Source organism: Thunnus maccoyii, chromosome 16, assembly GCF_910596095.1.
Source record: "Thunnus maccoyii chromosome 16, fThuMac1.1, whole genome shotgun sequence".
NCBI lineage: Eukaryota > Metazoa > Chordata > Actinopteri > Scombriformes > Scombridae > Thunnus > Thunnus maccoyii.
The window spans coordinates 19,478,958-19,505,023 of record NC_056548.1 but is presented as its reverse complement, the minus strand read 5'-3'; the positions used below and the strand labels follow the sequence as shown (position 1 = coordinate 19,505,023).

At 39.7% G+C, this 26,066-nt stretch overlaps 1 protein-coding gene across 10 annotated transcripts in view; it reads left to right on the top strand.

Moving 5' to 3' along the window:
* Positions 1-25,523, top strand: part of LOC121913962 (palmitoyltransferase ZDHHC14-like) — a 48,282-nt gene extending 22,759 nt beyond the window's left edge. For 8 of the 10 annotated variants that reach the window (XM_042436823.1, XM_042436821.1, XM_042436825.1 and 5 more), the window contains exons 4-10: positions 8,235-8,387; positions 12,148-12,285; positions 13,378-13,426; positions 15,508-15,610; positions 16,375-16,484; positions 18,326-18,431; positions 24,320-25,523. In XM_042436823.1, the coding sequence (XP_042292757.1) occupies positions 8,235-8,387; positions 12,148-12,285; positions 13,378-13,426; positions 15,508-15,610; positions 16,375-16,484; positions 18,326-18,431; positions 24,320-24,790 (1,130 nt within the window). In that variant the 3' untranslated portion in view covers positions 24,791-25,523. Of the gene's footprint in view, positions 1-8,234; positions 8,388-12,147; positions 12,286-13,377; positions 13,427-15,507; positions 15,611-16,374; positions 16,485-18,325; positions 18,432-23,657; positions 23,681-24,319 lie in introns of all 10 variants that reach the window. The other 2 variants (XM_042436831.1, XM_042436822.1) reach the window with 2 other exon arrangements.
* Positions 25,524-26,066: the final 543 nt, after the last annotated feature.

The following is a 26,066-nucleotide window of genomic DNA, read 5'->3' as shown; positions in this document are numbered from 1 at the left end:
ACAACCAAACTACATCTTGTAATGTGCCACCTCATCTGAAGTCATCTTTCAGTCTGCCCACTGTCACAACATGAAGCTGGAAAGTATGCACAGAAAAATGAGACAACACATGGCTTTAGACAAAACATTGGATAGTCAGTGTAATCTTCAGAGGCCTGAGGAAGGGATCCAGCCCCAGTGAAGTCTGTTGATATTTATCCTGTTCTTTTTATATTGTACATATCAGTCAATTCTTTTTTCCGTAGCTACCAAAGTAAACCTCTCATGATTCCTGAAATGAATGAGTGACCTAGGAAATGGACTCAGCTGAACGATACCAGTTATAAGCCATGTGAATTTGGTTTTAAACAGAATTTGTCTAATCACTTTAGATACAGCTTTCTTTTATTTTGAGGGGTGAGGCAATTATATTAAAATATTCCTTATCACCAAACCCACATAATGCTCTTCTCTAACTTACCCTGTGTTCTTACTTTTTGTTGAAATATTTTGTGCGGCTGCATTTGCCTGCATCCTTGCCAGAAACTTAATTTAGATGCCCAACTCAAACACACATCCCATTACCAGAGAGAGCACCTTGAGCCATTCTGTAAGATGAGAGCTAGCTTAATCACATTAGATACAGCTTCCTCTCCCTGCAGCGATAAGACACAGCAAACATGCTCGTTGGATTTTAACACCTTGTAGGTCTGCTTGTAGCCTTGAACTCGCTTTGGCTGGAGGCAAATTTGAGACTGTACCATGAATAAACTGTGGCTCCTTTGATCAACAGTCATGTCATGAACATCACAAGATGTGAGGGATGGCTGCTTAATACCATTTTGATATTTGTATCCCTTCAATGCTGACCATCGCTGTGTTAAATGCCACTAAATTCCCAAAAGCTGGCACCAGTTTAAATGTATCATCATTGCAGTTCTCCTTACAGTTCACAGGGTTTTGTTGATTCTGACCTACTGATGATCTCCAACTCTAGAAATTGTTCTCATATGCAAGTTAACAAAGTGCCACAGCACACTGGTGATACATTTGGTTCAGGGATACTCACAATGACTGTTTAACTCATGTAAAAGCCCCTTTTACCCTTAACATGACAATATCTTGTATGTCTGTTTGACATAGTGCTGAAATGCCCGTCCCATTGCAGTAAAGACTGAATAAATACCTTGTTCTGAATGACAGTCTGATCATAATTCATGCTGGTACTTAAACGGCCACCGTGACTCGCTTCCTTACTCTCCTCCCCTTTCAGAGTATCCAGCTGCCCTAGGTCACATTCACATTTGACTTCATTGTTATTGGCTGAATAATAAGTAATAGATGTGCAGCTAGTGGAAAGAGTCTCTATTACTAAGCCACTTGACATCTCAACTTCACATATGTGGGATGCTTTTATGTGGACCTCAGCCTATCCTCTCTTGTAATGAATGACACAGGGTGGCTGAGTTTAACAGTTCAGCATGACACACAGAGAGAAACTACCTGGCATGAGGTAACAGATGGGGAGAAGGAGTGTAGACGACTGGATAAAACTAGTAGAATGATAAACGTTTAAAGTAGAAACCTAATCTTGCTGTATTTTTAATACCCCATGTGCAATTAAAAGGTGTAAGTGTGAGGTATTGTGTGTGTTATCCAATAGGAAACTGGATCTTGATTTCCCTTATGAAATTAAGGTTTCTTCATTAGCATCTTCTTGTAGAGTCCCCCAACATCCAGGGCAGTGTTATGTAAAATATTAACAGGTTTATCCACACCCCCTACAACTTAATGCCTCTCCTACAATCTGCCATCAATGTCCTTTTTATCACGTGTGCTGTAAAGAGTCATTTCCCACTCTTTAAAGTGCCTGAGGCAAAACAACTGTCTTTTCTATTTTTTCATCTCCATCCTCCTTCATTCCTGGCTAGTCCCCAGACTTACAGTGACATGGACATGAAAAAGACTGATTAAGGGAATGATAGTCATTAGATGATAGAGCTGCAGGGGACTGGAACAGGAATGAAGAGGAATTGACTTGTCACTGTAGAGCAGTTTTATTGGAGCACACAAGAGAAAAGACAAAAAAAGACAATGAAAAACAAACTTGTAGTGGAGTAATTAGACTGGCCTAGATTGACCCAATACGCTGATCATTCACTCTCTCTTGTTCCATCCATTATGCTTTCTCTATCTCTATCTCACACACACACATAAACACACACAGACTATTCTATCTTAATGCACCTCAATTGAAAAAATCTATTTGCAGGATTATAGGTAATAGTAAGAACAATAACACATGACTAATAATGGCTTTAGTAATAACGTTCTATCACTTCTCTTTCTCTCTGTCTCTGCTCCCCCATCCCGTCTGCCTGTGGACCTCATCAGGCTTTGTCATCCGTTTGTCCAGGGTGAAGCAGCAGCTGTGTTGTGTTTCCCTGTATTCTCCTGGAATATTCTAGCCTTGTTCAATACTTCACCATGTCTTCTTTGTTGTTCAGCGTCTGTCTTCACTCAGACAGATGTCATATCCCGGCCAAGGCCTTTCTCAGCTCAGCCACAATGTGCAAGCCCAGAGTGAAAAAGTACACAGTCTGAAACAGAGGACACTGGCATTCAGCCCAAGATTGCCTTTTTCTGGATAGTACAATGCAGAGATGTTGTGGATTTTCATTTCATCCTCTCATGTTTTTTTTTTTTAAAAAGGAGCACAGAATACAGTTCAGGGTTTAATCTCATGTTTCATTATGACATGACATTGCCTGAGGAAGACCTGTAGTTGGTCAAAACGTTGCAAACAAAGTAAAGGGAACTTCAATGTGTTGGTACTCTTCGTATCTAGTTCAGCTGTTTTTTGTGTCCAGCACCTATCCTGAAGTGATTTGGTGGATGTGCACATGACTACCTGGTTTCATTTCATTATGACATGTCACATCATTTGTGAATTATGTTAGCACTGGATTTCTAATGATTGTTTGTATCTAACACCTCCCTACATCTGCCTGATGATCATCACTTTGAATATTAACCTTTGTTCCCTACCCTTCATTAAATATGCACTATACAGTTTGATTCAGCAGTATTTTATTACCACTCTATTGTGTGTTTTGGTGCGGTTATTTGCCTCTAAGTGGTATCTAGTTAAGGCGGGCCCCAGTGCAGACAGGTTGCTTCACGTATTAAACACTACGTTGGATTTTTATAGGCCAAGCTTTGACTTAAAAGGAAGTTGAAAAAACTTAATTAAAATTAGTAAATTATTAAAAGATATTTATACAATTTTAGGCTACTCAACATATTAACGGAGCAGCACATCAGAAAAAAAAAGAATGAAAACAGTGCAGTTTCACACAAATTGTAATCCTACATTAATGCTGCTGCTTTGCATTGCGGCCACATCAGAAGTTACACTTAGTTGGTTCACACAGCAACTGATATAGATCCCATATTTCTCTGAAGAAGAAATACATTTATTTGAATGGCATCCAACAAACTTTGCATTGTGCAAAATCCTCAGCAGCATCCTATAGGTTCAGGTCTGGACCTCTAATGCTATATAGGAAATGCCTGATCACTCAGTTCTTTCCATAGTGCTCCACACAAAGTTTTTGAGTAGTTTTAACTTGAAGATTCATTCTGCTGTTTCGACTGTGTGACAGGTTTTACTTTTCTTAGCTTGCTTAAGGCCGAGGGCAGACAGGAAGTTCCTCTGCAGTACTTTCCCCAAGCCAAAGTGTTTTTGCTTAGCTAAATTGACTGAAGCTACACTAGTTGAAAATTGCTCAACTCCAACTTCAGCAGCAGCAGGACAATGCAAACATAAGACTGATCGCCATGGGGACATAGATGTTTCTGCCTGATCCATCTGTAAAAGCATCTCTGCAAGTCTGGAGATTTCTTATGACTGTTGCACTTCTCTTCATATCTCTCACCTTCTCTCTTGTTCTCTGTCTGTTGTTTAAAAGCACCTGCTGAAACACCTCAGTATATTGTGGCCATATTATCCGTTATATTTAATAAGTGAATAAAAGCATTGAAATCATGTATAAATGGTAAAAATGTGATGTTTTTGATTGCATTTTCTTATTTACTCTCAAAGGACTGTTCTACGATGCTAGACTTTGAATTTGGCAGTTTAGTGTCATTGTTTTGATGTGCCATTGATGAGAATATGACGTTAGAAACACACCTTACAGCTTTTGTGCATACATCAGCAACGTATGAGGCTTCACATAGTGAGAGCCTGTCCCTTGAAAATATCTTTCACAGCACAAAATAACTCACCTTTAACTTTCCACTGTGGCTTTTTGAGAGACGTCACATGGGCATATGACCATCTAAATGGTTTGTAAAAACTTTCTCTTTAACACAACTTTATGCTGCTATACCTATGTGCTGTCAAACATAGTCTTTTCATGTTTAGAAAGAGCTCATCATTTTATCAGTATTCGTCATTGGGGAAAAATTGTTTGAAATAGTTCATTTACCTCAGACTAAAGGTGTAAGATCATATTTCTTTTTGTGATTCATATTCACACCTTATAGTGTTTTGTTTGTTCAAACTGAAACTGTTATTTTGTTATTTAGTCAGCTGTTGTGAAGCAAGACCTTGAAACCGTTACTCGACTGAACAGAATATGCTCATCCCTCTCTGGTTTTGATCAGGTTAAAATCAATACGACTTTATGTCAGCCATCATCATTGTATTCTTGTATGCTTTTCCATCTGTGAAGGAAAAAACTCCAGTTATCTCTCCTTCACATACACAGCAGGATAGCAATTAGCTTCCCTTTATACCCCACCAGGCAACACCTAGCAAAGTTTGGCTGACATTGAACCCTCATTTAGCTTTATGTATGAGGGTGTGAGTGGGTGCTGAGTCTATTGTGTGTGTGTGTGTGTGTGTGTGTGTGTGTGTGTGTGTGTGTGTGTGTGTGTGTGTGTGTGTGTGTGTGTGTGTGTGTGTGTGTGTTCTGTTACATCACTTTCCAGTCTACCTGGCCTTATTTTCTAGCATCAAGCTCTTAGGTCTGTCCTGTCTCCCTGAGGGATCTCCCACTAGACACTGATGTAAAGGTGTACACATGGTTTTGTTTATCTACCTTAATATCCCTGCTTACACATTATTTTACTGCAGGTGTTTGTGAACAATTGTAGGGAATGTTGATGGGCTGGTTAAGTGTACTTAAGGTGTGACCAAAGTTGACTTACAGGACAGTGTATGAAAATACAGGTGTTTAGTCAGGCATTTAAGGTTGGGCTAAAAGTAGACTGTTGTTTTTGTACATAGAATACATTCCTGATGGACCAGCAAATTTCATACCACCAATTTCTGTTCTCTTTGAGACGGGTAGAGACTGTAGAGCACTCTCTATACTAGTTAAAAAATAAAATCTAAACCTGTGAAAACTTACACTGCTCTTTAAAAGTTGCTACTTTATGTTTGCATTGGTTTTGATTCTGTTTTCACTTAGAATATTAGTGGGTGGAAAAAGTTAATAATCCTTATATGAGACATGATCTTTGTCCAAGTGTGGACTTCATGCTTCATGGATTTACAGGAATTGGACATTAACCACAAAAAATGTTTAATATAATGCAAATTAATACTTTTACCTTTGAGAATATTATAATGTTTAATTGTTGTTGACCTTGTAATGTTTCTGTCCAATAATATTACATACATACACTTAATTATATTGTATATTGTTGTATTGATATTATTTTAGTCCACCTGGGAGTGGTCAAAATGGAACATTATCAAATTTGCAAAGTGTTTAGTGTGTTGCATTATATGGTACGAGTGTTTCTTTAGCCATTCTACTTCATTTTGGGGGGTTTTTTCTACAATTTTGGCAGTATTTTATTCTACAGTAAGGAAAGCAGGGGTGATTCTCCTGTATCATTACAATTAAACATATTTTGTGAAGAATGTTTTGAGGCTCGTTTGGCCAGCATGCAAGTACTTATGGTCGACTACCATCTCACTGAGATGATCTCTTTGCTGCCAAATATCTGCCTTCAGCCTGCAGCATAAGGCAACACATGGCTTATGCTGCATTTATGCCATGTCAGCAAATTGGAAAGAATGGTAAAACCTCCCATTATTCTGACGTGGAAACATTAACACGTTAATTCCAAGATAGTCACTCCTGTTGTTAGCCTTATACTCACAACATAATAGATGGAAATTAAGTTAGTCAATTTTATTGTGTCACAATCAATGTTCATTAACAAGTGAAGCCAGATACAAACAAAACCATGTATAGCTGCTTTTAATGAGCTGAAAGGATTATATTAATGTTAATACTACTTTTTATTTAGATATAACTGGCAGAGGCGGCAGGAAATATTGCAGCTGTTAAAAATTCCTAACATCTCCATTTTGGAAGTACAACTAGGAGGCTGACATGAACGATTTTTCCAACTCACTGGCCTCTAAGTACAGTCTGCACGATATGTTGTAAACACAGCATTATGTATTGTTACCAGTGTTATGTAAGAGATCTTCCAAAATGCTTCAAAGATGTTTCCTTTAATACTTCAGAAGGTCCCTTTATTTCCCCTGACAGTAGCTAATATTACTGTAACTTTGACTGCGCTATTAATACCAAAACCACTGTATGGGGTTACACTGGTAGCTGAAATGTGCTACGAATTGTTCACACACTCCCCTCATTTGTTGTCTCCCTCAGTGGAGTCTGCTGAGAGGGCAGAGGAGCAGAGGGAGTATGGAGGAGAGAGAAGAGCGCTCTGTAGGCATTGATCGCAATAGAGACGAATTCAATAGAACAGAACTCACTTGCTGCATTTCCTCTGCTCTTCTTTAGAAATGTCAAACACCCACACAAGCCTCTCGCTCCCTAGATATCCCCCCCCCCCCAGACTGATATACATTCACATACCACGTTAGCAATGCTACGGGCTCCTGTGTAAATGATCTTCCTACACACGCTATCTCCTGCTCTCAGGGTGCGTGAGAGTGCTTGAAGCGAGCTGAGTAATAATGGGATGCGGGCTCTACCTTTTATGGCTTGAAAATCACTATCATCGCTCTCATCCTTACCGTTTAGCCTGTCATCACTGCTGTCTTACTCCACCAAAATCCCTTCAGAGCAGTTTGCCACCATTTTCATTTTTTGTATTATAGTCTGAGGATCATGGTGTTAAGTGTATGTTGAATTTCAGACTGATGTTCATATTATTTGAACTACGTTGCAATTTTAGTCACTGAATACATAATGATGTGTGTTATGTAGAAAAGTATGGGGCCCCTAGTTTGAGGGTGACAGTGTAAATCGGTTAACAGCAGGACAGATGCTTTGTTCTGGGTAGCAAATTTGACTCACGGCATCAGGCTCTGTATAGAAAGTGCTCAAAGAGCTAAAATGGTGGGGTAATTTAAAAATAATGAGCTGTGTAGGTTGTCCATGTTCCATGATGTCTTGAACATTATTTCAGGTTAGTGAAGATTTTCCAAGGTCTCATTAAAAAATCAGAAAATCTGACAGTACTGCTCCTACACAGTAAAATATGGGTCCAGTTTCAACTCACAAATGAAGAAATGTGTCATTTACACCCTTTTAAAGTGGCTGAATTTTACAATTTCCATTTTCTAATGTAAATGTAAATTTTCCAGCCATTAGTAACCTTGTAGCCTTCATGTGTAGCCTACTGCGTCTGCTGTTTGGGCTGCATTAACCAGTATGTAAAGTACAGGTTGTTATAGAAACAGAGTAATGCTACACTTCATAAAAAAAAAATATAAAGACTAAATGTTTAGTAGGCAAAAAAAGTCTATTGGATCAGTTGTTGTGTTGTTTACAAAATGCTTTGGTTTTGCAGTATTTCTATCCCTGTATAATAATCTGAAGTATTTAGTAGGTTATGTTGAGTTGACCAGTGTTTAACTTTGAATCGAACTTTAACCTTTCATATATTACATCTGTATAATACTTGTAATTAAGTGGTATTTTTCTTGTTTCACTGCTATGTTGCATTTTACTTGCAGTCTTTACGTTCAATCCAGATCTTCTCCTTATAAAGAGGTAGTATTTTTGTGCACTTGAAAGTTTCCGTCATAGGTAGAATATTTATAATTCTCCCACATCATCAATGCTGCACACAACACAATAGTACTGCACTTGGGAGTCCATTAGTGCCAATGTGTAGCCCAGAAAGTAAAGGCCAAGGTATTTAAGTCTTACAGTATACATCTCTTTTTTTCTCTCTTCTCTCCTTTCCCCAAGATGTGGCTAATGGCAGTACAGGCTACAGGCCTCCTCCAAGGACCAAGGAGGTGGTCATCAACGGCCAAACAGTCAAGCTGAAGTACTGCTTCACCTGCAAAATCTTCAGACCACCACGTGCCTCACACTGCAGCCTCTGTGACAACTGTGTGGGTGAGTGAAAGATTCTCTGGGTGTGAGTTTACGTAGATGAAATTTGGGTTCTATTTGGCTTATAGTGTCTGTCAGTACTTTGTATTCTTAATTTTTTACCACATTTATTTTGATACATTAGTATAATAATCACAAACAGTCCAGACCATCCTCTATCCTTTCTGTTCACATGTATTTCAATAAGATGTCAATAAACAGGTAAACTTCTGCTTCTGACACAAAATATACAAACACACATGCTGTCACATAATTCATGTTTCATCTGTTTTTTATATAAAAAATACATTTATATTTGAGAACACAAGCCAAGCTAAATATTTAGTTTGTGATGCAAACCTACAGAGAATATACAGTACATACGCTGGAGGAATTCACTCATACAGAGGAGACTGAGAGAGGAGTTACAATGGAAAAGACAGAAAGACCAAAATGAGCAGCAGTTTAATGGTTGAGGTTTTTTCTCACAACCACATACTCTGTCTCAGGAAACACAATGAAGAGCGGCGACAGACAGTTACTAAAAGACACAGAGAGAGATAAACAGAGACGAATGTGTCTGAGTCTCTCTCATCGGGGCTTTTGTCACCATCAAAGGCAGCTCTTTCTTTCAGTGACCATTTCATAATCAGAAGTGGATCTGACAGAAAACCTGGGAGACAAAGATGAGGAAGTAGTAAACACAGGGAAGAAAGATGCGGAGGTGGTAATCAGATGCAGCAGATGCACACTGGCAGAAAGAAAGACAGGCTGGCAGAGCAACAGAATGATGGGAGAGCAGTCAGTCTCATAAACAGGCCATGCATGTCGATACAAATTTTAAGTGAATGGACAAATTCCGATATGAAACTGGTCAGGCTCATTTTGTGATGAAAATACCCTGCCTCAATGCATATAGTTATGTGTAGAGATGACAGGATAAAGTGATCAAGAGTTAAACCAGTACAACTGAAGGAGATGCTTGGCAGACATTTTCATTCCAAACATGAACACAGTGAAGTGTTGTGATCTAATAAATCCAAATCCTTTAGTGTGAGGTTTAAAAATATGTTTGGATCATAGGTGTGAGTGTATACTCAAGCAGATGGGAGGAATTGAAGAATGAGAAACACAGTTTGACTATCCATACTGCAGGTGGGTGGGAGTGATGAGTGTGAGTTGTAACTCATGTCTCTTTAATAAGAACTACTATCCAGCACGCTCCAACATGGTTTCAGTCCCTACAGTGAAATCTGGAGTCGAAGTCATTCCAGGGTATCATTGTGAAGATTCAGAGATAAACTATATGAATCACACCAGAGAACCGGTCTTTTTCAAACATCGTTTTGTTTCAAACACCATGTTTTAGATGTGTGTGTTTGTTCAGTTACTAGGCATGGTTTCTAAGTCTTCAGAGATCAGTATTAGTAACTGTTTGGACTGACACTTGCTCTTAAACTGGAAACTGGGGATCACATTGGCAGTGAAAAGGTGCTACTGTATGAGTGCTTCCTCTGTTTCTCTCTCTCTCTCTCTCTCTCTACCTCTGGCGCTGTAAATGCCAGGGAACTAACAAGCTCTTAAATAAGCTAGCAGCCAGAATGGATAGGGCCTCCCTGGTGGATGTGGAGGATAGGAATATGGCAGTCACTTCTTTTTAAGAGGGTTATCCACCTGGGAGTGATGGGAGAGGCTTATAAGAGCACAGAATTATTATACACACACACACACACACACACGCTCAACGCTTCCCTTTCCTTGCAGTCCTGCTGCAGTCCCCTTCCTATTTTTTTTCTTTTTACAGTGTGTATACAGTGGGCTAAGATAATCTGTCTGTTTATGTTTAAATTCCAGTTTTATTGAGACACCAGCATCATAAATATTGGTGCTTATTTATGTGTGGGCAGAGTGTTGTGATTTTTAGAGGGGTCTTAGGTCCGTCATAATTATTTTTTTTCTGTGCTTAATTAGAGGACATCAGATGAAGCTTTGATGATGCTCTTGGGTATATGATGTTGTATAATCAGACAATAAAATACATCAAAAGAAGACTGGCACATAAATAAGAGTATATCAGATAAAACTGTTGAGAGTTGCTGTTTCAAGCTTTTGGCTTAATTTTAAAATCACTGTCAGAGGGAAGATACTACTGAGCAGTCAGCTGCCAACTTAACCCTTATAGTTGTTCAATATCAATATAACTCGAGGTATAGTGGAAAAACACATCCTCAAGTCCCAAGTCTCTATTGTCCTCTCCTAGCATTGCTGATCACTAAATATTAGTGACCGTTGACCAGGCTGTGGCGATAATCATATTTGACCAGTAGTAGCTGTCCCCTTTCATCCTCTGACTAGAGGCTGCGTTACCCAGACACATGTCAACCAGGCATTGATTAATGAAGACAAAAGCAGGTCATTTCACCTCACTAAACAAATAATGGCTCTGATTAATTAGTTAAGTAACTGCCACTGTGCACAGCTAGAAGCCCACACTCACAGATAGGACTGTGGAGGAAGGGCTGACTAAATAACCACACTAACAATAAGCCCTCCACTCTTGGAGCAATCAGTGAAATGATAAGTGTTCACTCACTAATTTGAATCTGAAAGCATTTCCCATATATTTGTCAAGTAGCTGAACACTGCGTTCAGATACATATTTAGTGCTGTGAATACATTGCAGCACAAGTATTTCTGAATTCCAGACATTTCCAGACACAATTATTCACTTATTCACTCCTCTGTGCTACACAATGATGCTTTGTTCACTTCCACAAAGTTGCACACTCTGCACCAAGGTAGCTGACAGGCTCTTGTCAGTGTTAAAATATTGGAAAACCCCAGTCGTTCTCAGCTGCATGATCTCTGTGGATAGCCCACGGCAGTCTGGACAGCACTTATTTTTTTACTTCAACACCTCCTGTTTGTCTTCATTTACAATTCCTCAAACATTCTCAAATTGTGTTCTCACTGGAGGCACTTCATCTGTTGACCCAGTATTTGTTTGACCCTTGCAACCCCACACAGTCCCACAGTGACACTGAGAGCTTTTCAGCCATACACAGTCATGTTGGCCAGCCAGTAACTTTTATTAGCTAGTTGTTATAAATAGCCAGTTTGCACTATGTGAAAAATGTGTATATTATGCCAAGACCCAGAGGGACAATTCACTTCTCCCCTAATTTCCCACAGATCTGGACTTGCACTGTGTGTTTACATGCACTGAAGTAACCTGGTTATTTGATATAAATGAGAAACCTGATTTCCTTAATTGGACATCAAGAAAACCTTGATGTCTTTTAAGTACTACATACTAGGGCTGCAACTAATGACTATTTTTATAACCAATTAAGCTGCAGATCATTTTTTCAATTGATCGGTTGGTCTATAAAACATAAGAAAACAGTTAAAAATATCTATCACAATATCCTAGAGCACAAGGTGATGTCTTCAAATTTTGTTTAGTTGGACATACAGTCCAAAACCCAAAAAGATTCAGTTAACTATAATTTAAGACCAGGAAAATCAGCTAATTCTCACATTTAAGAACCTGGAACCATCAAATGTTTTGCATTTTAGCTTAAAAAAGGACAATAAGTTGATTAATCAACTAATCATTGCAGCTCTACTACATAATCTTTCTGATGGGATTTCCACTAGAGCACATGTACATGACCTGCTGTGGGAGCAGTGTAGTGAGATGAAAGGAAAGACTCGTAACTGTGCGTCCTTGTATCTAAAATTATCTTACTCTCCCTCCGTCTGTCTCTCCCTGTCCATGCAGAGCGTTTTGACCACCACTGTCCATGGGTGGGGAACTGCGTGGGAAGGAGGAACTACCGTTTCTTCTACATGTTCATCCTCTCGCTCTCCTTCCTCACCATCTTCATCTTCGCCTTTGTCATCACACACATCATTTTAAGTAAGTAGCTGAGGGGAGGCGGGGGGAAAAGGACATGTGCTCTCATGCATGACACACACACACACACACACACACACACACACACACACACACACATAAATAGACACACCCTCTCCTGGCTGTGTTCTTGGTGTGTTTCGAGCCAGCAGGTTGTAAGTGGGCGTTGTGAAAACTGCAGCGTTCTGGCTTGTTACCATCTTTCCAGCTGGGAGCAGGCAGTGGATTGTTGGGCACCCCAGCAGTGCATGTGTGTGTCTATTTGTGTGCATAAATGACAGTCAGTGTATCAATGTTGCACCGGGAAAGAAACATGGGCTCAGATTACCTGCTGTAAGACTGTAGTGATAATTAATGCTTATCTGTTTTGAACCTTTCCTGTCCTGTTTTTGATTTAAACTATGCAGCGTTGCTTTTATTGAGTCTGAACGCTGTCAGATGTGGTAAAAAGACATCACATCAATTTGAATTCTTTGATTTAAAGTTTGTTCTCTCAGCGAGGAGCAGAACAAATTAAAGAACATTAGTTACTGATTGTGGTAAAACCTGCTTGACATTTCCAGTGCTTCAAATCAAAAGGTGATTACAGTGCTAACTTCAAGTTCTTAAATCTCACCTTTTCTATCTCATAGCACATTTCATTTATTCTGTTGAACATTCATTTTTAAAACTCTGCACTCTGAATCCATCTGATTTTGCACAGCTGTAATTAAAACAAATGTGATCAATCTGGCTGATTGGAGCCACAGAGATGTCTCCTACAATCGCAAAGCTGGCCAACATTTATTTTTTGGTCTTTCCCCTGGCTCCGTCCTCCTACTCATCACAGATAGAAGTTAAATTGGAATGTCAATTTAAGTGGGCACCCTCTGCCTAGCTCACTTTGTCTTGTTTTGACACTTAAACTTTAAGTAAGAAAGTGTCTGCAGCAGGTAATGGCTCCAGAGTGTGTAGTACCCAATGTTTGATACAAGCTTCTACACTCAAAGTTTTTTTTAATGCTTTTATGCACTATTTTGTGAGATAGTATGTATGCCATGGTGAACACAACTGCACAGTTGCTCTAGTGGAAACCCTGCCTTTCTTTTTCCACAGGCTCCCATCAAAATGGGTTCCTCAACGCACTTAAAGATAGTCCTGCCAGATATCCTTTCACCTAAATCTGACGTTTGGTATTTACTGTAGACTCTTTTTTAAGTGTGATTGTCTGATTGTTGCTGCTTATTGTCCGTGTTTTTTCTTTACATAATTCTGTGTCCATAATTTTTCTGTCACCCTGCTTTGCCTTGATTGCAATGTTTCACTCTCAACTTCACACAGACTAACTTGCCCAGTGATGGTGCACATAGGTCATTCTGTAGGCCAGAATTCGTTCGCATGACATGCCTTTGCAAACCATTTCCATTCATTGCACTTGCCATTTTCTGCAGAGTTACAGTACTTGCATGACTAGTGCACATCTGATTAGTCCTGTTCCATCGGGCTAACGTAGCACGCAAAGGCAGATCCTCTCTCCGTCTCTGTCGATTGATTCACTCTTTCTTTGATTTCATCTGGCTCTGACACTCCCCCCCTCCCTCTTCAGAGATGTTGTGTGAATGAGATTGGATAGGAGTGCGTGCATGTGCGAGATGTCTTAAGCCACAGCTGTTACAAATACTCTTTAAGTCAGCTTATTGTCTCAACACAACATCATTGAAAATCATGTGGCCTGCGGTAAATCCACACCAGGCAAACTGTTATAATTTGTCATCGCAGTAAAGTTTTGGTTGCACGCCATTTGAACTCAGATTTTAGCTGTAAATCCAGCCAGTAAAGGTAGGAAGCAGTCACCTCACATCATAATTTAAATTTAATGTCTTTTCCCCCAACAGACCTATTGGTTCTGAAATGTTTTTGACCTTTTAACAAAAAGAATCCCAAAACATTTTTTGAATATTTATGGCAGCCTAAAACTACTGAAAATAAAGGTGTTTTGTGCTCTCTGCATATTTGGGGTCTGTCACTTACATAATACAACAAGAATCAAAATCACAATCCAATAACAGCAGGAATCAATAAGCAGGTGCGTAATCAGTATTGATCTAATCTAAATGATACCCAACAGTATTTCTGAGTCACAAGTAAAGTGGAGAGCACAGGACTATGACACTGTCTCTCTCTCTCTCTCTCTGTCTCTCTCTCTCTCTCTCTTTCTCTCTGTCTCTCTCTCTCTCTCTCTGTCTCTCTCTCTGTCTCTCTCTCTCTCTCTCTCTCTCTCTCTCTCTCTCTCTCTCTCTCTCTCTCTCTGTCTCTCTCTCTTTCTCTCTCTCTCTCTCTCTCTCTCTGTCTCTCTCTCTCTGTCTCTCTCTCTTTCTCTCTGTCTCTCTCTCTGTCTCTCTCTCTTTCTCTCTCTCTCTCTCTCTCTCTCTCTCTCTCTCTCTCTCTCTCTCTCTCTCTCTCTCTCTCTCTATGGCTGAGTGCAATAAATGTTATTCTGGCAGAGAAATATGTGCCAAGCATAGCTGATAACGGCCTCTGTCCTACAGGACTTTAGTAAAGGGGAACTGCAGTCGATAGTATCGTAGCAGTCCTTTGTCCTTAGTGAATGGTGACATGTTTTGTCCTTGCGAAGAAGGGAGACACTGGGAAGAGAAGAAGTAGATGAAGAGAGAGAAAGGGGAAGAGTGAGGGTATTCAGTTTATTTTTCCACTGATGTATGGTGTTTGTACAGATCATGTAATATTATGCTGACTAGTCATTTCTTTATTTGTTAAAATGCCCACAGGGACTTCTCTGTGTTGCTAAACAATGAGTTTGTAGTGGTTTTATTGTGCTTTATGGCTTATCTGAGGAGTTACATATTCTTCTGAAGACAGTATCCATGGGTTTAGTTAGGGGTTACTGTAGTTCATTTTTATGAAGGCAGAAGCATTCATCTTATTATTTGTGATCTCAGTGCTTTATGTAGAGCAGAGAAAGTGAGCAGTGTTCTGCAGTCCCAGCCAAATGAACTGGTAACGAGGAACTATTGGCAAGAGGACAGAAGTCCCCAGGCTATAGGTCAATATGCTAGCTGTTACAGCTCATACCATTTTGTGTCCAAGCTGGCTCTTTGTGGGTCTGTGATGTGTGTGTTTTCTGTTTCTGCATGAGCTTTCACATTGCTGTCTGTTTCACTGAATGAAAGGATAGATGAAATAGAAACTGTGGGAGTCACTTATTCCTTGACTTCATTGTGTCACCGTGCTGGAAGTGGTGGTGTGTTTCTTCTCTGTCTGGTCTATAGTGGGCCTCTCAGGCTTCCATACTTACCTGATCAGCTCCAACCAGACCACCAACGAAGATGTGAGTATGAATGTCAGATAGACATCGATATGCCAGACAGACTGACACATACATGACAAGTGACCTGACTAAGTTTAGTAAGGTTTTCTTATCTGCTATACACCAACTATATTTTTGTATTGTTCATACTTAATCATTTGAAATGTATATTTAATTCTCATTCTCATAATTGCGTGATTTTTCAACAGGTATTGTGTCATATAAACATGAAATATTTTTGCAGTTGATTGATTTAAAATAGCTAAATGATTTGAAAGTATACATTATCTTCTGGCACATTCATATAAAAATCATTTGACAGATCTTTCAGCTATTTTGTGGGGTTTACAAATAGTCACAAGGCTTTTAATTCAAGTATTTACTTTTTGCAATTTCTTGTTTTTATGTTATTTTTTAGTTTGCAACTTTTCAACACCTTTTTAATGTGGGTTTTAGCAATTATATTGATAGAGATACTAAAAGGAAGGACTGCCCACTCATGTGCTCACAGCTCTAGCTTTGAACTCCTTTTACATCACTGAAACTGACGAGAGCAGGGTGTCAGTGACGCCGGTAAGCTCAGTTGGTTAGAGAGTGGTGCTATTAACACCATGGTCGCAAGTTGGCTTCCTGTATGGGCTAGGAACATTTTTAGCTCTAGACTAGACACAATACACAAACACAATCTCTGTGTCACCAGAATCTTGATTTGTCTCGTAGTGAAACTTTAGATACTTATTTTCCTACTGAAGCTGTGACTGATGATGTTGTATGGTCTTCTCCAGATAAAAGGTTCGTGGTCTTCTAAAAGAGGGAAGGACAATTATAACCCCTACAGCCATGGCAATATATTCACCAACTGCTGTGCAGCGCTGTGTGGACCGCTGCCACCGAGGTATGATGTCTGTCAGTGAGCATGAGTGTATTCATGAGGTGATTTACGCATTCCCAGATGCCCCGATAATGACGTATAAGCCCGATAATTCGCTGCTCTGAGAAAGCACATTCAGTCATTTTTTACCTTCACTGTAATAGGTCACAGCACCTGTTTTTTTTTGTTGTTTTTTTTTTTCTTCCCTCATTGTAATTTTCCATTTTGTCCAAGGGTTAAAATAGAACTGTTAGTCAAGAGTCTTTTTGATCTGAGGAGCTGCTTTGAAATGCCTGCAGCCTTTTCTCTATACATAGCTACTGAGATACTGCAAGAGCGGAAAGGATTTCAAGCCCATTTTAACCAAATCCAAGATCAAAGTTGGCTAGATACTATTAGATTTCACACTTTTGCTGTTCATGTGATTTAACAAAAATACAGGCCAACTGTCACAGCTACGTTCTCATTTCCATGTGACTGTAAATACCAGTAAACGTTGCACATTCCCTCCCAGCTTCTTTCACTTCACAGTTTTTCCCAACAATTCTCATTATTCATTTGTGAAACTTTGATTCCTCCGACTTAAAACTGGCTTTTCTTTTCTTCCATCATGGTGTCTTTTTGGTTAGAAATGTGTTGTCCTCTGTTTACTGACCACTGTACCCACTTTAAAAATAGAACACTCATGCTGATGCTGTCAAGACTTCATGGACGTTTCTCAGCCTTTGGAAGTCGTAGCCTTTAACTTTTGCTTTTCACTCGTTTAACCATCAAGTACAAACAGAAAGTTAGAGACACACACAGTCTCTAGTTTAGCAAATGCATACAGTGTATTTTCAAGTTACTAAACATATCCACAGATGCACACACACTTAAAGTAAAAGAAGAACAGTGATGGAAGATTTTAGCAACATTCTTGGTCGCACCCTGCTCTGACCATCACAAAACTCACCAACAGTGACTCTGGTAGGTGGCAAAGGAGAGTCCTCGGTGCACAGGTGGCTGCCATCTGGGCATGTTTGTTTTTGTGTATTTGTGGCCGGCCACAGGCATTGCACAGCTGGGTCTACCAGCGAGAGAGGAATGTTTCACTTCAGCCTTGGACTATGCAGGCAATGCTGTCTCTCACACATCCAAACACACACAGACAAAAAGCCTCTTGCATTTCATTCCCTGCTGAGAGCTTGACTCACATTTTCTAATGCATCAGCCTACATGTTTTTGTGCTCGTTTCCTCCTAACCGCATTTGCAGACATTCCGGTATTCATTACCAGCAACACAAGCGGCTGCAGTGGATTCCTAGTGTTTGTCTCTGTGATTCTAGCGGAGCTTTTCCACCTAAATCCAGCTCAGTCCCACTGGAACCCACAGTCAACACACTTTCTGTTAAATGATTACCCTGCTGGCACTGTTTAACACACGCACGCACACACACACAGCCAGCTGAGGTGTTAGAGACTCTTCTGTGTCCGATTAACCTTTATCTAGCTGATGAACAGCCATTATCACATCCATGTGGCCCATGACCACACACACACACACACACACGTGCATATGCATGTGAAGAGTTTAGCAGGTTGTTGTCAGAGCTCTGCAACAATAGTGATAGAAGAGAAATAATGATTCACTCCACTGCAGGACATCAGTGATTTATTACCAAGTTGTGATTTTATGTGCATGTGAATGTGTGTGAGTTAAAGAATGAGTGTATAGATTCAAATGTTCACATCCACTTGTCTCTCTTTAACAGTGTGGTATCACTGACACACAAGGTCACTTGCACTCCACTAATGCTATGTAATATTTGTGAATGAATGGCTACCAACAATGCTTTTCTCTTTCCTTTGTTTCTTTGTTTGAGTAGTCTCATTGACAGACGGGGCTTTATCCAATCAGACACACCGCAGCTGGCACCACCAACCAATGGCATCACTATGTATGGCGCCACCCAGTCTCAGCAGAGCCACATGGTAAGACACTGACCCGACTCTCTGTCTTTTCTCAAACATACAACTTTTAGGTTTATAACAAGTAAAAAGACAGGCTGAGTCGTCAAGAGTAGTCCAGATGTTTATAGTGTTGTTCACTTTGTTTGAAGAGACCAGGAGCAGGCAGAGCATTTTGGGGGGGGGGGGGGCGTTTAGGAGGAATAGAATAGTCGCTGATTAAAGGGAGTGGCTGCTTTTATCTTAGACTCTCCTCTATTGGCAAAAACATACTAGTGTTAACTGACAACCGTCTTTTTAAAGAAACAGTTTGAGTCTTCTACATATAAATTTACTTGTCCTTAGTGCCTTGGCTGCAGTATTTTTTTGTCCCAGTCTCACCCAGGCCATAACGTGGGATTCACTGGGCCAGACCTTGTCAGCATATAACGACACAAAGCGTCTTTCACAGCAGTCTGTATCTCCAGCTGTTGTCTTTTCCTCATTTGCCAGAAACCAAAACTCTCACAAACTGAGTATTTTTTTTATTTTGTGTCTAATTGTTCGTGATTGTAATGATAAACATTACCTATTGGTGTATGTACTGGCCAAAATAACATGGCCTAGGCAAGGGGAGTAAAGGCCAGATGAGGTCAAACTATTCCTAACAGCAGCTTCACTTAATCCTTTACCCTTTTCTCTGACACAACATACCGCAGAATCCAGACATGGGAAAGCAAATCCAGTTAGTCTTTTTCATTCCAAAAGATTGAAACAGATGAAATGCTCTGGATTACAAAGAGCGAGTCAGTGATGTTTTCAATTTTGCATGTGTCACTTCATGTTGTCTGTAAATTAGGTCAACTGTAGCACGGAAAGGTCCTTTTTGTGTGTGTGTGTGTGTGTGTGTGTGTGTGTGTGTGTGTGTGTGTGTGTCTATGCTGAGGTGGCATTGCAGACTGAGCCATATGATTTCTCCAGCCCTGATTTCAGTCATTCTCAAGTCTTCAAGGGTTTGCTCATCAATCAGGATATCTAAGATTAATGGTTCTGTGTGTGTTGCTTTTTCTTATTATACTGACAATCCAAGTCTTGAAGAAAAGAAATGCCAGAAAGAGAAAATAAAGGATGAAAAGTAAGTCTCCCAAACCGAAAGTACACCAGAGTTAGTAAACAGATATTTTCTGTAGTGTTAAACTGTCTCCTACAGTCTTAGAGACAATAACTGATGCTGTGAAGAGGACATTGTATCGTCCAGTTTTCCTCTGGTGCCTGAATCGCAGGAACAAGTCTTCTGTTGTTCAGTTTAGCTGTTTACCTCACACATTACATGCTAGATTTAAGACCTATTCACACACAGCCACTAAATGTCTTTCACTGGTGCCCTCCCTGCCAGTGGCCACAGTCATCGTGTTATTCTCATCCAAACTCGACCTCATCCTTCAAGTTCTCATAGAGATGTCAAACATGAATGTCGTCTGTCTTCAGGTCCTCCTTAATGTGTGGACTACTTGTAACGGGCTGAGGGCCAGCGGAACATTCTCTTACATTAGCACACACAGAAATAAACGCCATCTGTTTTCTGTAGCTGTCATGATTAGCAGCTAACATCGTCGTATTGGCTGCTCTACATTTATCTGCACACTGATACACAGTCAGCTGTGTGTTTATATCCATTTGTTAAATTCTACAACATGCCACACTGACAACACATAAAACACATTAAGACTGAGGGACTATTTTTGAATATTCCCGTCATCACCCCATTTGTCAAATTCCTAACGACACAACTCACTTCATTAATGTAAAAATATTTGTTTGCCTTAAAAGGCCATCGCACACTTGACCACTCCTTTCAGTCCCACATTATGAATGTTGTGTCATTGTTCATTTTTTAGAGAGGTCTCTGGTTTGATTTTGTTACTTTTTTCAAGCCACGATGAGTAAAAGTCTCCAATCCTTTTTGTCTGTTTACTACAGAGGTGTGTGGGTGGGTGTTATTTTGGAAAAAGTGTGAGATTGTACATCATGTCAGTGTGTGTGTGTGTGCGCATGTGTGAGAGAGAGATGGAGACAAAGTGACAACAGAGTGTTTGACTTACAAAATGGAAGAAAGTGTATCACATTTACTTCATATGTTTTGGTCATTTTAATTAGATTTTATTATTCTCCTTATTTTATCATTTCAATATAAGGTTACACTGATTGTGTGGAAAATACCGTACAGTAGGTCAGCCATTTATATCTTGGAATTTGCCTGCCGTCAACTGAAGACAAGGAGAGTCCTCATCAATAGACAGTGAATTGAACATGTTACATACAATAAATTGTGCATGGCAACATTTTTAAACCTACAGATGACAGGAGAAATAGTCTTTTTTTCATAGTGGTCATTTCCTTTTTTTTTTTTTTCTCAACAAGAAACTGATAAGTACTCACACAAAGATAAAAATGTAAGGAATGACTGATGCCTGCCGCACATAAAAACTGTTTTAAGAACTGTGTTGGTAAATTTGTGGAGGTCGCAATTGAATTAATAATCAATGAAGGGCCCGGTTCTTTGTGAGGCACAAAGCTTAAAGCTTAAAACGACGAAGGTATGTAGAAGCCTTGTAAGTGGTTGCCATGGTAACAGTGTGTAATATGGTGTCACATTATACCTCAATACTATAAAACCTGCACTCGGGGTTTGATTCAGGGGGGAAAGAAGACACAATGTGATCCAGAGCAGTCATCATATCCTTCAGTTAAAGGGTCGGTTCAACCAAATTACAAAAAATGGATTTGCTCACTTGCCTCTATAAGTATTTATTTGTTTGTTTGTTTTTGTCCTGATTTTTCAGATTACACCGGAATTATTTATCAATTTCAAATGATCGATCTTTAGAAAATAGGCAACCATTCTAATAGTCATCATTTATATGCTAATAGTCATTTATAAAGCAAAAATGTCAAATATTCTCTGGTTTCCAGCTTTGATCTTGTTTCTTAACAATTATATGTGGACTGTTGGTTGGACAAAACATTTTTAGACTAAACAATTAATCAATTAATTGAATAGAATAATTGACAGATTAATCATTAGTAATAATGATGATCAGTAGATATCTAGGTGCACTGCAAACAAAATTCCATTAAATGCCATTATAAATAAAACAAACACTATAAACATGGCTGGATATGAGAAAATATCTTCTGTTATAATTTGTCCTTTAACCTCATGGTACACAATTTGCATATGGCCTTGTACATATTTCTATTTTACGTCTTCTTTCTTCCTTCCTCTGTTTTTGTTATTTTCCTTTTGTGAGCTGTCAGCTATTTTTATACAATACACAGACGCACGCAGCACAACTTCATCAACCACCACTTCCTTGTTGATAATTGCACAGTGAGTGATGAGGGACTGACAACCCACAGCCTGGTTTACAGTTTCACCACTAAGTCAACTCACTTCAGTCATGACTGATGGTGTTACTCTCACCCAGAATCCCCAACATGCTTTTTTCTGCCCCTCTTACAGATGGGGACAATCAATATTTAGAGCTTGTTAATTTATTTTTTATTAATGATGATATAATGAACTAAAGGTGGTAGTTTCTTGTTTGTGTTGCTCAGGCCAGTTTAAATTCTTGGATCACTGAATCTAAAGTTCTGATGTTTTAACAACCTTGTACAAACTCATATATAAGATACATATAAGACTTATTACCAGTCGTCCACTCGGTGACAGCAGACAGTGGTATGTTGTCAGGAATAACACAGATGGTTGTAATCTCCCATTTTGTGGCTGGATTTAATCTCATCTCAAGGGTTGTTTAAAAATGCAACATAAATGGTGGCAGCTTTGGGAAATATTTCACTTTATTTGTACAAGATTGTGTTTATGATCTACATGACCTTGCAATTATTGAATTAAACAGATCTATAATTGTTCTGTAAGCTGTGAAGGACAATCTTACACAAACTGATTTGAATTACTCAAAGTGACTGGAGAGAAGGGCTTTAACTAATGATTATTTTTATTATCAAAATACTATTTGGTCTGTAAAATGTTAGAAAATAGTGAAAACTGTTTTGTCCAACTGACACTTCCAGACCTTAAGATATTCACATTATACAAAAAAAGGATCAAATACTTATAATTGAGAGGCTGGAACAAGATAATATTTGATATTTTTGCCTGGAAAATGACTTAAATGATTAATCATCAAATAGTTGGCAATTATCTTTCTGTCAATTAACTAATTAATTAACAATCGCCAATTATTTTCATAAACCTGCTGATTGTTTTTTTTCAATTAATTGATTATTCATTTTGTCTATACAATGTCAGAAAATATTGAAAATTGTCCATCACATGTTCACTATATCCTAGATGATGGCTTCAAATGTCTTGTTTTATTAACAGTCCAGAAACCAAAAATATCACATTTACAATGATTTAAAAAAAAACAATGAAAAGCAGCAAATCTTCACATTGAACAAGCTGGAATCAGAGAATTTTGCTTAAAAATTGACTAAACGATTAATCAATTATCAAAATAGTTGCAGATTGTTGCAGCTTTACAGGAGAATGTAGTATTTCTGTCCCTCCACACATTTATATGGGTTGTGTTTGTTGACCCACTGTCTTATGTCATGTTGACTACTGCACACAGCTCAGTCACGAAATTGAGGTATGAGCCAAGTATAAAATGTAAATGTAAGATAACAGTTTTTAGGAGAGATAAGAAAATCTCCTATCCTTGTTGTGTCATCACCGCCACGTGTGAAAGCCAACCAAAACAAGGCCTTATGCTGCTGCACTTGCTACCTGCTATCCAAGGTTAGTCTATCAACAGTCCATGTACATATTGTTCCTTGTAGTTGTGTGTGTGTGTGTGTGTGTGTGTATCTGTCTGCTATGGGGGGATGGACAGTGCTGAGTCAGTCTGGCTATGACTGTTTATAAAACATGAGTGGGCCAGAAAGAAGAAATAGAAGGACAGAGCTGTATCTCTCTTTCTCTATCCCCCTATTTTTTTTTTTTAAATATCCAACACAGTGTCAGTAAAGTAGCTCGGTGCTAACGTGGCGGTGAGTGTTAGTCCAATAAACCTACATCAAATTAGTCTTTTCAACAACCTGGACAGAAGCCAAACCCGTAAAGGTGATAAGTGGAGAGCAGTTGATACGTACAGCTGATAAGAGGATTGGTAATACATCTCTTTTACTGTCAAAGGCAGCTCAACTTCTGTTAAAATCACATCTGTAATCTGCTCTTTTTAGGTCAGTGAGATTGAGACAGGAAGGTGAGATATCCAGGACAAATCTTTGCGCTGTAATTTTCTTGTCAGTCAGACTTTGGGAGTGGTGTGGGATGGAGGGAGGCTTTTAAATTACTGTCACCTCTGCACGACTAGAGCTCTTTCATCTGTAACTGGTCTCTAATACACAGTCGCTCTGTGGTGATAAAGGGTTAAAACTAACCTCCCTGTAGTTAATGTATGGTATTGATAACGGGTCGCGTCCTAACCCAGTTGCCCTGCTCCGGTTTTAGACATGTGATTTCCATTCTAAAGCAATGCAATAGAGATCAATAAGCCATGAGGCAGTGACTTAATAACCCTGTGTTTTCAACTTTGCCTATTGACTTCAGCTCTGGGGTGGATGCACTAGCTGGTGCAGGTTCTTAGTGTGGCTCTGCATTCTAACAGGGGTACTAACATCTACATCTTTTTCTCTCCCTTATCCAATCACCTATCCCCTCCTCTGTTGTCTTTTCATATATTCTATTTTCCTTGATCCTTCTCTACTCCTCTATCTAATTCTCCACGCTTCCTCTCCTCTTATTTGTTTCTATTTCTGTCCTTCACTCTGACACCTGATCTATCTCATCCCCTCCCATATCGTTCTCCTGTTCCTCTCTGCTTTCTGCTGCTTTCTCTCAGTGTGACCAAGACCAGTGCATTCAGAGCACCAAATTCGTTTTGCAGGCCGCCGCCACACCTCTCCTCCAGCAGCAGAGCAGCGAACCAGTCATCCTGACGACCTCCCCGGAAAACGGAGGCTCTCTACCCGGCCGCACCTCCCTTGCCCTGGGCGGCCCGTGCACTTCGCTCCCTCTCGGTCAGCCCACCCCTCCAACCTCCACGCCCAGCCTCAGCTGCCACGAGACCACCGACATGCTGCCAATCCATGGACACAGCCACACACACAACCACAGCCACCCCCTCCAGGACCCGGTGGCCCACCACCACTTTCTTACCCCAGAGGAAGTGCCCTCGCCGCCGGGTATGCTTCCCTGCGGCAGCCCCCTAGGCCACAGCCATACCATGCAGGCTGGCTTCTACAACCCAGCCAGCCAGGACTCGTTACACGAGGACTCTGTCAGAGGACTGGTAAAGCTCAGCTCCGTCTGACAATAGGATGTACCACCTCCTCCCTTCTGAAAACATGCATTCAATTCCTGAAACCCTCCTGAGGCACATTTGGACCAGCTAGCTCTCATGCTGAGTTAAAGCATTTCTTTCTCTCCTCAGCAGGACTGGAGAACTGAAAAAGGCTGTGGTTTAAATTCAGCTGCTAGAAACTGAATGGAATTTAACAGAACCGAAGTGAAACCAGTTGTCCTTAGCCAATGTCTTGCCAAACCTCTCCGCTGGAATTGGGAGAGATGGTTCCTGATGTGGTGGTGTGTATGACAACTCAGACATACATTTCTCTTTTTTTCTTTTTTACTTCAAGGGAAGCAAAGTCCATTAGCTCCTGGAAACCACACAGGGAAGTTAGTTTTTCAATGTGGCGTATGTCTGTGAGTCTCAGATATTTCAAGCAAAAAAAGAGTGTATGTTTTGACAGTACATGACATTTTTGGTCAAAAAGCTGTTTTTTCTGTCAGTGGATCACAGGTCTGACAGGTTTTTTTTGTAAAACAAACTTTAGCCTATTTGCCTGTTGCTGATTGGACAGTGTCTTTTGCCTTTTTTTCTTGGACATTCTCAGCAGTGCAATGGTTGATGTCATGTTGCATATCATCCTGCTTTTTCTATGTTAAAAAATAAGAGACTGTTGTCTTGTGCCATGGTTATTACAAATCTTACAAATGATTATATTTCCTGTGGATATTAATAAAAACGCCTACTTTTTATCAGATATCATTGCAATAATATTGAGGTTTAGACGACATAATGTGTGCTAATATGAGAGTCATGTGGTGATAACATATCCTTAAAGGTTTATCTTGTGACTGACGCCTGTGGTCATTGGATCTAAACGAGACAGATTTAAAACAAGCGTTTCTGATGAATATTGTCAAAGTTGAGGCTTGTTTTAGGCAATTTAGTCTCCCATTCATTGCCCTCCTGCTGAGACCTCAAGCACTAACCTTTGAGGAGATGTACAGACTGAAACAAGAGGCCTGTTTCCAGTTATTTTTATGTGCCTTTAAAGAGGGAATTAAGCTTTCTTAAGCCACAAAGAACACATTTCCCTGTACTGGCAGGCTGTGGTTTGTTGAGGGTGTCTTTTTAGTATAAGGTGGTCAACCAGTATTTAATCCTCTTCTGGCACCTTGTGGTTGAGCAGGAGAACTGCTGTTAATGGTGCAGTTTTTTCATTACATTAAACCACTAAAGAAAAGTTATGGCAGCTTTAATTTCATACAGTATCTGAACGAAACATAAAATGATCAGACAC